At 38.7% G+C, this 12,299-nt stretch overlaps 1 protein-coding gene across 3 annotated transcripts in view; it reads right to left on the bottom strand.

The window, feature by feature from the left end:
• Positions 1-12,299, bottom strand: part of LOC113489736 (protein hinderin-like) — a 140,333-nt gene that overhangs the window by 44,859 nt on the left and 83,175 nt on the right. For all 3 annotated transcript variants that reach the window (XM_026865749.1, XM_026865748.1, XM_026865750.1), the window contains one exon: positions 10,707-10,802. In XM_026865749.1, coding sequence (XP_026721550.1) covers positions 10,707-10,802 — 96 coding nt within the window. The remainder of the gene's footprint in view (positions 1-10,706; positions 10,803-12,299) is intronic.

Genomic DNA, 12,299 nt, shown 5'->3' with positions numbered 1-12,299 from the left:
CCTTTCTTATAGAGCAGAGCAGAGCAGCTGTCGTTCCAGCAAGCAGTGCTGTCAGCCTTCACAAAAGAAAGTCATGTAAATGTCAAGTCATAGGTATAAAAACAATCCTTCAAAACAGTGTCTGTATATCTGAAATGCCTGCCTAGCTGTCACAATTGAAAGTACCATAAGGAATGATGCAAAAGCCTGTTTAGGACAAACAAAGTTTTTGAACTAAATCCAAACTTCTCCAGTAGATCAAGCCACGTGACTCTCTCCTTCAGAAGGAAAATCACACACCTGTCTTAGTGCCTCATCCAGTATCGCTACTGTTTGGCTGAGAGCCAGCCCCATTCACAAGGTGCCCATTGAAATACCCTGTGAAAGCTATCTCTTGAGCAAACACCCCCCCCCAATTAGGTTGCAATTTGATTGTGATAAAGACGTAGAAGAACAATGCATCATCCCTTCTCAACTTGGCTCACCCAGAACAAAAGACTCCACAGTAGATGGGCTGCACTGCAAAACAGGCTGTGGCTGAGCTGTTGCTGCAGAGATCGGCCTGAGTGTGCAAGCTGCACCTGATTGGTGCAAGAGTCCTTATGTTTTCCTGTGCTAAGACTATCAGTACATAAGCACTCTCTCCTCCATAGGAGTTTCCAGACAGGCAGATAGGTGTTGATAACAGGAGCTTTCAGTAAATGAGCAGCAATTGCAAAAGTCCTTTTTCTGACCATAGATCACATCATGGAGCAATCATTTGCTAAGGAAAAGTGATGATATAGCAGAAGAAGGATTCAACAAGAGTTGAAAAGTAGGTACTCACACAGTTTCCAGTATGCCCTACTAACAAGACATTTTGAAGAGATGCCTACCTAAAGCAACAGATATTTAAGACTGCACTCTTCTGTATAGGTATTATGAAATCACATATGCAAAGAAAATAAAGCTCTGGAGGATCCTGTAGTGCCTGTATGTGGGCAGAAGCATTACAAGAGACATAATATCTACAGCTGCTTCTGTTCATTGACAGTGTTGCACTTGACAGATGCCGATTTTCAACATTCAGGATACTGTCATGATAAATTATCATCCCTGGTTTCTAAAGGAGGAAATGAGGGAACATGAAGTTACAAACTTCTCACACTGATGACAATGAAAATTAATAACCACTAACCCTGGCAAATACACATAACCCTAAGGATCCCAACGTGACCTTCCAGGGGTCACTGACAGGTTGCCAGATATCAGGGAACATGTTGCAGGGAAATCCTTTCATAAATGTATCAAATTCCATAATAAACAAAATTAGAAGATTTATCTCTCCTATTCTTCTGAGGCTGCTGTCCTTCAATCTGATTTCTCTAATGATTAGGAACAATTAACACTGAATCCAACACGGGGGCACCCTTACAGGACTCATCTCTGTCCATGACAATTCTGTCCTCTTATTCTAATCATCTTTATCTGTATGACATGATGACTGAATCAAGCATTTTAAGCACAGTTTTCTGGGTTATACAGGTCTGTTAGTATCAGTGTGTTACAAATCTTGGGACTAGTGAATCTGGAGACTGTAATACTTTTCTTATGCCAAAAGCCATCAAAGGTTCTGTGTGTTGGCACAGTCCAGGTATAAAGCGCAGCTCTAACACGATGCCAACAGGTCTCCTCGCACCACACTGGCTCCCCAGCCAAATATAAACCTGACATGGGTTTTGATTCTTGTTTTATAGCGATCAAAAACAATGACATGTTAGAATATAGCCAGATCTGTAACTATAAATGTACAAGGCATCCTAAATGCTCTCATGCAAGGATCTTTTAAAACAGTGTCATACAATATCCCACTTCTGTTGAAAACAACACTCCTGATGGATCTTTACACTTCATCAGCCTTTTTTCCATGATTAAGTCATGTCTGTGGGACATGGTCACTCTATGATTAAGGATTTTATGTGAATGTGTCAGCACCACTGAATATTGACTCAACCAGGACGTTTACGGAATAGATTTTACATATTTTTGAGCTCATATTCAGGAAATAAAGAGACATGATAGAATTGAAACCACATAGAAACCATTGGCTTGTACAAGGTACACATCAGTGAGATACGTATTGACATGCTCTGATGTCCAGTATCAAGGGAAGGAATAAAGAGAAGACACCGTGGCATGAGGCTGTGTGCAGTGATCTGGGCTGCTCGTTCCCTGCCCCTAGAAACTGAACATGACAAATACACCATATATTTTTGTTAGTCCAGATACAAGTGATTCTTGCCATCTTACTGCTACTGATGTTAGGTATTAGAACTCTACCCTTGCACAACTTTGTTATAACCTGTTTGGAAATGTCTTCCCAGAGCTGTTGCCGCCGGTGCCACTCTGACACTGTGATGTGGGGGTTTAAGAGCCTGCATTTTTTGTGTTGTTAAACCTCATCAGCTCTACTGAGTCTACAGCCAGTATATAAATTTAGCCCATCTCTCAGAGACATGATTTTCTCAAAAAGGATGCAAGATGGAGAGGGAGATTAAAGGAGCACCAAGTTAAAAAGTAAAAAAGGATTAACTACCTATCAGTCAAACAGAATGACATGTTAGTTACATGAAGAGGTGAAGCACAGCACTACTGGCAGAAAACTGAAGATACTTGCATATTGTTTTGTTTCAAACTCCTGCGTGTGCTAGAAGGCATATGTAAACTTTTCTACACAGAACAGCTGATAAATTTGTCACTGCAGTTGGGTTACAATACTTCTTTCCCTAGGACAGTGGTGATATCTTTTGAGTATGACTTAGATTTTAGGTGGACTTATCAGGCAGAGACGATCTTTGTAGTCAGTGGAAATAGATGCACTAGTTTGAAACTTATCACACTAGGATTCAGGATGGGAGGAAAAAAGCACTCAAACTGTGGGGAAGAAAAAAAAAAAAAAAGACTGATACTGTGGACAACTGGTCTTCAAAAAGAGTTTCAGAGAAGCAACAGTGACAAGATCTGAATAAGCAGCCAAGATATCAGTTTTGAAAAAATATTTTGAAGGAGGAGAATGAATATTGAGCAGTCAAATACGACTTTACAGTTGTCAAGGTGGAAGATTAAGGACTAGAGCAAGGGGTGGTGTTTTAACTGTTGACACACTGAAGGTGTGTTTTTGCTGCAAAGGAGAGGCAGCTGCAATACCTGTCAGCAGCCCAGATGTGGATGGAGAAGGAGAGTGACCCCAAGGTTACAAGTCTGAGTGACAGGGAGGATGTGGTGTTATCAAAATCATAAGTGAAGAGCGATTCAGAAGCAAAAGTAAGACGTACTGTTTTGGCGAGATTAAAAATGATCTGAAGGCAAAACAACCAGGATTATATGTCAGGGAGGCAGTCAGATATGCAAGACTAGATGGAACAGAGCAGAGGGTTTAAGAGTTATTGGCAGAGAGATGAGAGCCAAATCCATGTAACTAGATGTTGTCATCCAGGGACATGGGTACAGAAATCTCCAGGCAAATCAAGGAGCAACTAAATCCCTTCCCTGCTACCACACAGAGGTTCCTACCTAGTTCCAAAAGAAATTATCTAAAATAGTGCTGCAAAAACATGCATAAAAAACCCTGTCCCTCCATAAAATCTAAAGATCATACTGTTTCTAAAACTAGGGCAACCACTAAATGAAAGTTAACCCGAACAATAACTTTAGCTAAACTTCAGGTCACATGCATTTAATATAATGAGATGAAGAATATGAAAAGGCCATTCATAATGGAATTCATCGAGTTAGGAATGCCATGCTTAGCTGCCTTATAACATATAATTAATGATCCTATAAAAATCCAGCAGTACGAACTCTCCCGGCTGCCCGCAGAAGTGTTCTTTATGCTGGGTAGGGCAAGCAAGCATCTGCTTCCACAAATACTGCCCTTTGAGAAGCTGAAAAGCCTTTTTTTCCCCTGCTCCATCAGGGACCACACTGCCATTTCCATGACACGCTGAGCTTTGAACCATTACCCAAATCAGACTATAGCATTTGGCAACCCAGTACACATCTGTCATGATACACTGGTTATTGGTGAAAAGTTAAAGAAAAAGTCATTAACTCTTTTCCATTGCTTCTAATACCCCACCTTCCTCTAGATTATTTATAATCCCCACTAAACCCACCCTCTGTTTATAGTCTTTTAACACAACAGAGAAATACATACTGTCTGGAGAGCTGTCTTGCCTTATACCACTGCCAACCATTTGGTACAACAAAAGACATTCTCTCTCCATCAAAAGGCCTGATCCCTCCTGAAGCCTTGATGCTCAGATTCAAGGTTAAAGGATTAAGGCCTGAAGCATTGAGTACCAGAGGAAAGGAAGCCAAATATCAAAAGAAACACAAAAATCAATCCTCTTCACCACAGGAGCAGTGTGAAGAACAAATCAGCTGGGCTGAATCTAAAATTTTCTCCGTGTGGCTCTCAAAAATTAGCACTGTTATAAACGTAATGGGTAGTTCTGCAAAGCCTCAGCACCCATGCAAAGCCAAGAGTTCAGCTCAACACACCACTACGCAGTCCAGAAAGTTTTATGTCAGAATAATTCAGCAGCAAATATACAAAGTACACTTTAGAGGAAGTGAGAGCTGAAGAGCAAGCGAGAGCATGCGTGCCGTTATCTTTATATGTAGTCTGTATATCTGCAAGTGGCAGAATCTAGTATTTACCGGAGTTTGCCTTTTGCTTCAATCCTCTGTGTGCTGAAGTGCAGCCAAGGTCACAAGAGGGGTGAGGGAGTGGGTTTTAGCTTAGTGCAGCCATGATCATGGCCAGAACAGCAAGGTACAGCTGATTTCTTAACTTCATAATACCAACAGCTTTTGTTCTTAGTCCTGCCCCATCAGTTCTGATATAAGCTTTTAAATGGCATGAAAGTTGTGAGGGTGGGTTTAAAATCTCCTAATTTAAAACTACCTTCCAGAACATTTTGTTTTATAAGATTTTTCTTAACTTTTCCAACTCACAAATTTCTGGGACATATGAATATCTAGATTAAACATAATTCTCTCTTCATCCAAGATTATATATAAAAATAAAAAGTAACAAAATGTTATGTCTGAAAAAGTAATCCCCTCCAATTTATAAAAATAGAATTCAGGTTTTCAAAATTCAATTCAGGCAGTAAACTAACAGTGTCTACATTTTCCTGTAAAGGAGGCATCTGCAAATGACTTGCAAAAATGTCTCTCACTGTCTGCAAGTGTTGGCAAGGAACAAACTCCTTCAGGAGATGCATGAATTTTAAATATTTCAACCCAAAGAAAAAAAAATCTCTGAGCATTTTCAGTTCTGATATGTGATATTACAGAACTATACTCATGCAGAAGACTGGCAGGAAATGTAAGTTTTGTGAAAATACCAAAGCATCTGAGTTTTAGCAAGCCTATTTTCACTGATTGCCATCCTACGCTTAGCAGTGTTTCTAACACCAGAGTTCCTGTGCTTTTTGAAGACCTCACCTACAGGTTGGCTCCATCTGCCTACAGAAACTACTTATGGTATCTTCTACTTGCATCTTATACCTCAAGTTTATCAGTAGGCTTCCTGCTCAAGGTTACTTTAGACTGTAATGGAGATGATGTAATATTGCTGTGTGCAGCATACGTAATCATGAGAACAGAATCAGCATAATTTAGGTAAACGTAAGACAGGCGGCTTCAAAACCCTGTCACAGTTGAAAGTAAACCTGAAAATGAGATTAGTGAAGCAACCAGGTCAGCAGAAATGAACTCCTCACTCCCCAGTCTGATAAGGATCACTGCCTACCTAAAAAAAAAAAAAAAAAAAAAAAAAAAAAAAAAAAAAAAAAAAAAGCATGCATTGATATATGTAAAAGATTGCCACAATAAGCTTTTAGTAATCACATCAGAACAAAAGACTTAACCCTGCGCAAGAAAACCTACTACCTTCAGGCTTTGCACGTGGCACTAATGAAGCAAAAATGTGTATTTAACACCAACTGTACTCTCCTGTTACGTCACAACTGGCAGCCATCTGTTGGAGGGATGCTGTGCCTATGTATAGCCAGACAACACCATGAAAGAAAGAAAAACTCCTATCTGCACCTAATTCAGCATTTGCATTATTGGCAGATCTGCAAGCACTTTTTTTACTGGCCAAACAAGTGTTCGCTCCACAAATATCCTATCTAAAAATGATACAAACTTCAATGTAAAATTATCTGGAACAAGAAAGTAACTTGGGTGTTAAAAGGAGCACTAACAAGTGAGTAAGTGGCTTCCAGATACACAGATTTTTATGGGCCATTTGCAAGCACAGTTGATTTCAGCCCAATTTAATGTGCCAGTCTGCCAAAACAGCAAATAGATGAAAAAAAAATCCCAACAAACTGTATTCAATACATTCCTAAAAGTTGGCCAAGTACTACATTGATGCACCTCAAGAGACCAAGGACAACTCACAGATGAACTGAAGCCTGGGAGGTCTTGGACAATGAGTCAACTGTGGCACTGGTGATGGTTTCCTCCTTCAGAGACTCCGGACAAGAGTAACAGGAGGTGACGCATGCTAGCATGAAGGAGAACTGACAAGAAAACACCAAATAGGAAACAAAATGGGTGCTACCATTGCCACCAGTTTTAAAATATCAGTTCCCTTCAAAAACGGGAGTAATGGGGCCAGCACGTCAGGTCAGAGGTGGCAGAGCTGTGTGACTGTGTGTGATTTTAATTTAATTTTTAAATTACTTGGAGGGGGGGATTGTATGAGCAAGCCTACATATGCCTGGGACAGCAGGGGGAGCTGCGAGTCTGCGTTCCTCTGCACAACTATTTAATTGTGTTGAATATTTGGACAAAAACACAGAAGTATGCTTGCACATCACCATAGAAAGATGCCTGCATGTCTAACAAGCCACAAAAAACAATCGAATTCATAACAAAGCATTAAACAAGGAGTAAGAGATAATTGTCACCTTCTCTCACAAAATAATAAAAATAGTTACACCAGAAACATAAAAATTTTTTAAAAGACCCCTGACAGCATTCCCTCCTGGAACTATCACCATAGCAATGAGCATTCAAATAGGAGGGAAGTAGTGCTGAATTCTTTGTTTGATGTTTTCAACTAACTAAAACCAGAAACTGGAAAAAATACACATGGGTGATATACAATGAAGAACACAAACATAAAAGGCCTTCAATGAAATTAAAGGTGGTGAATTCCACCTGCAAATCTTTGATACTCTAGGAAAGAAATCCTTTAACCAGGTAGCATACATTGAAAGAGTGCCTGCAGATAACTGTAAACCCATCCAATAGCTGCTGTATCCAACAATTCCTATTCATAATGTATTGCACAGGTCTGTGTAGAGGTACAGTGGCAGTATTGTGTGAAACCTGAGGGAAAGATGTATGTTAGAGAGAAGGCAGTAGAAAGCTGTACTGGCAGAGCCATACAGGAAACCTAAGAATCAGAAAAGCAGGGTATCTTGTATGTTAAGATTTAGGCACAAAGCACAACTGTAGGGAGGGGTGCTCACAAAGTAGCAAACCGTATCTTCTCCAGTTGGTGCTATTAAATAGGTCTTATTTCCATGACCTTCAGATCCAAAGTTAAGATTAAATAGAGAAGAGTGGATTGTTTTAAAATTCCTCTCCCAGATGCAGACATCAGGAACACACACAAAAGCAGGTGTCGGGTGTACTGATCCTACTGAATAGGGATGGAGTGGGTACTTGAGCATGTACCGAGCATCTGCATCTGAGGGATGGAAAGTGCTTTGTAAAAGGCTGTTTTATGCTAAACAAATGCATCAGGTTATGTTGTTATTTTGAACATTTTAAAGCATCTTGCACACTGGGACAGACTTGAAAAGAAGTTACACAGACAACCAGACAACTTGCCATTAATTGTACAAGTTACTATCTCCATAGTTGAAAATCGGCTGTGGGCTTACTTAGGAGCGCTCCAAGCTACTGAAAACCATCCTCAGTAAAACCTGCTCTGACTGCTGCACCTTAGAGAACTAGAGATCCTACATCTGAAGACTCTTCAGGTCCCACACGCTGGCCCAGCTGCATGCTGACACATGTGACAGACACATTTCTTCCCAACAGCTCCTCAACATACCCAGCAGGGAAGTGACAAATTTAACACTGCAAATTCATACCGGAACCATGCAAAGAGGCTGAAATGGACAACACTTGCCGACTCTGATAATGAAAAAAACATAAGGGCATATTTAGAAGAGAAAACAAAACAGGCCTCTGTTAGAAAATTTGGCTATAGCTTGTTGTAGTCCCAGAGATAAAAGTTTTCTTTTCACAGGCAGACAATGACCAAAATCTGTATCAGAAATCAAACTCGGTACTGCATGTGCTCATGGAATCTATTTTTCCTTTTTCAAGGAGGGAAAAAATTAATCCCTACAGGAGATGACAAGATGCCTTTTAAAGTACATATCTCATTTCTGACTACAATTACCTTTCAATAGCCTGGCACAGCTGCACGCTCCTATTTGCTTTTTGTTTTTCATTAAAGGCTCCTCTATTATTTGTACTCATCCTATAGCATTTAAGCCTGGCAGTGATGCACATTCCCTTGCCTACGATTCTTCCCACAGATAGTAGAGAATAAATTGCAATTAGATTTTCGTAATTGTAGATAATTAACTCAAAATGAGCTGTTAATTATAAAAAACCCTATGTTTTTCAGTCCTTGATTATATTATTTATTTTACTTCTGAACTCCAACATATCACTTAAGCAAGTTTAGTATTTTAAAGGACTTTCACCATTTCCTCTAAAATACCAGGATATTTTTAAGCTAAGTTTTGCTTATTTGAAGACTGAAACCAAGTTTCATGCTGTGAGGTTTGCTAGGGGAGCTCTAATGTATGAACTGAAAGTCAGAGAGAGCTGATTTTCTGTTTGGGTTCTGACAGCATTTTCTATAACAAGAACCATTTGGCAGGTCAATTAAAAAACAAATAACAACAAAAATAAACCCCCAAAAAATGAATAAAAACCAAAAAAGAGACTGTCAAAAAACCAGATGTATTCCTATCAGCTCTTCCTCCTTTCTAAGCTCTAGCCACATACTTGCACACTCTCTCGTTAACTGAAGAAAACACCACTAACATATTCAAACGCATAAAAGAGACAAATGGACTTGTCTTCCATAGCCTCTTCCAGCCTTACATTAGAGTAAATTATTTAGGGACCGTTCATCTGGTAACCTTTGCGAAACTGAAGATGGCATATAGGAAGAAAACTTCCAAGTGTTTTGCTGCCAAACTTTGTAACCAGCTGGCATGGCAACTTGAGACTGCACAAACACATATTAACTTTGAAAAATTATACTAAATTAAACTAGAGGAATGAAGAGAGGGTGGGGAACCTTTTGGAATCTGGAACTCTCATTTTGTTAACAGCACAGGTTTTTCTCATTTTTCCTGCTAGGCTGTGTAGATTTTTGCAGTTTTTTGGTAAACTGTTGACAAGAGGCCCTACAGATGTTCTAGGTTACATTTTTCCTCCAAGGGGCTTAATGCTACTGCATCTTAAACATATCATAATTCTCCATCTCTTTTGTTACAGTTTGATCACTTCAGTCTATGTGAAAATGAAATAAAAAAGCATCAGAATACAGTAAGGATATGCCAGTTATTCACAGCAGCCAAACACCTGGTTAAGCAGCAAAGTATTCCAAGAAAACTAACAACTGTTCCAGTGAAAGAAGTCCTATTCCTTGAAAAAGGAATCTAAAAACAAAAACAAAAAAAATCAGTATCAATTCATGTTAAAAAATAAGGAAAAATAATGCATCGGACCCTTGGTTTATAAATAAATAAACAGTTCTTCCAGTATTCTTATAGTGGAGAGAAAAGCTTATTATTTTAAAGTCTTCTCTTGTCACTAAAGAAGGGACCATTCAGAGGACAGCTGCTTGTCTTGTCTACCAAACACGGAATACTTTGGTCAAAGGAACATCTATAGTTGAAACAGAACAAAAAGCTGTCACTTTCTGAGAAAGGAGGAAAAACTGTCAAATCCAGTTTTTATTTGTTGCTTTTCTAATAAGACTGAATCTTCTTCCAGTGGTAACAGGAAATGCAGCAAGGTAGGATAGAAAGAAAACACAATAACGTATTGATTAAGGTTTTAAATAGCATGCAAAATTGAGATAAAGAGCTAATTATTGGCTTAAATCTACTTCCAGTTATTTCAGTGGTAGTTTGCTCTGATCACACTGAAGCAGAGGTGCAAGACAGCACTGTTTAAAAAAACAAGTAACCGTCACCAATTATAAAAGATCGTTTCTATCTGGAAGTTAAAGGATAATGTATTTTTTACATCAGGTCCAAATCAAGACTAAAGAGTTGTTCAGATCGTAACAAAAAAAATAACAAGCAGTACCTAGAACAAAGAACAAAAGCTAAGATTACATGAAAACTCCATTTTGCACTGGGCTAGGTTAGTGCCCTTAAGAAATAACACACAAAACCTGAGACCTCTACAGGAAGTCAACCCCTAAACCATGAGTAATAACAGGTCAGCATAACTATTGAGTTGACTCATAACACAACAGCCAATGAATTTTACCTTTCCTGCAGGAAAAAAGCCCTTAATCTGAAACAAACACATGAAAAAACACACTTGACAGCCAACACCACACTGTCAAGAAGATATACTGACAATGTGAAGTACTTAGAAGTGAAGAGAGAAATTACCTTAGCCCCATGCTGTTGTCGTTCATCTTCAGAGCAAGTTCTCCAGGTGCTTCATCAATGGGCACATCTTCCAAACTGGGTACATGGCCTTTAAACCTGAAAAAAGCATAGTTAGCTGGTTTTGCAGCTGGTCAAATCATCACACCAGGAACTCGCCACAGAAAGGTGAGTTGTGTGTCTACAAACAGGGCACTTAATGCACATTAAATGCAGAAGCTTTCATGATTGTTTTCACACTTTCAAATATACTTTTGTTTTTGAAGGCTGACTTATGTCCAGTGCCTTCGCTTCTAAGGGTTACAGTTGGGAAAAAGATTAGAAAAATTTCATCTACTGATTTCCAGGGACCAGGTCCCTTAAGAAAATGGTCACAGAATCCACAGTACGTATGTACTGCATAAAATCTAGAATTCAGCTGAGATAGTTGTGTCTCCTGAAACTGTGGGCCCACAGATGACGCTCTATTTTTAATAGATCACCACACCTTTTTCTTTCTCTTCAATGAAGATATAAAAGTCAACAACAGAGGTACTTCTCACTTTTCATTTGAATAAAATTCCTCCTTTCAGGATTCACCATATTTGTCTGCTCTTCTGTGGTTGGCATCAGGAGTCACTAAACTGCCCTTTTCCCTGCACGCACACTATTTTTCACAGCCAAGAAACTATTTCACATAGAGAGAAACTGCAAACTGTTAAGTACTACGCTCACCTGAGGCTAAATAGGAAAATGTGGGAAATTAAAATGCAGTTATGATGCAGCATGGTAAAAAAAAGGATCCATTTATACGTTTGCTAAAAGAGCAGAAGAGTTAATAGCCAATAATTACAAATGGTCAGGCCTTGTACTTATCATTCAATGACAATACTTTCAGCCAGTCAGAATGGACCTTAACAGCACTCCACCCAGGCAGAAGGACAGACAAAAAACCCCCACTATCTGGAAATGGATTTTTGTTGTATTGTTTTTTAAACTGTCATGATGTTAAGAGATGAATTAGGTTAGAGCCTCCTGACAATGAAGCATTATTTATTTAAGTATTTAAGCTTAGCTAAACAAAATTTTATTGTTTTTAGTATATAAAATTACCCTGTTATCAAGTACAAAAGTGAATTATATACCTAGAACTGAAACAGAACTGTAATGCCTGAGAGATTTACCTGTAAATATCAAACATTTAATTCTAAAAAAAATGAATATTTTTTAACAGCAAGCACACTATGTTCTAGTTAATTTTCTTAGAATATGGCAAATGTGCTTTCACCTGCACCTCTGATAAGAGATCTCAAAAATACTGAGTCCTCAGATTGATCATATATTATTTTCTTTCACAGAATTCTTTTAGGTAACTAGAGCTCTGCAAACCATGTAGTTTTTTTTCAGAAAAACAACAGCTGAAATAGGCATAAGAGCTTTAGCATGCTCATCATTATAGATATATTTAAGGTCCATTTTTTTCTGGACTTATGATGCCTCAAATGGTAAAAAATATCCATTAGTAACAAAACCACCAAAAATCTCAGTCTGTATGTCCTTCATGTTCTACTTGTTTTTCATTAGAGGGATGCATGCATAGACTTAAGGTATCTGATG

Source organism: Athene cunicularia, assembly GCF_003259725.1.
Source record: "Athene cunicularia isolate RWA chromosome Z unlocalized genomic scaffold, athCun1 chrZ_part1, whole genome shotgun sequence".
Classification (NCBI taxonomy): Eukaryota; Metazoa; Chordata; class Aves; order Strigiformes; family Strigidae; genus Athene; species Athene cunicularia.
The sequence above is the reverse complement of the archived record's forward strand: the minus strand, read 5'-3'. Positions and strand labels throughout refer to the sequence as shown.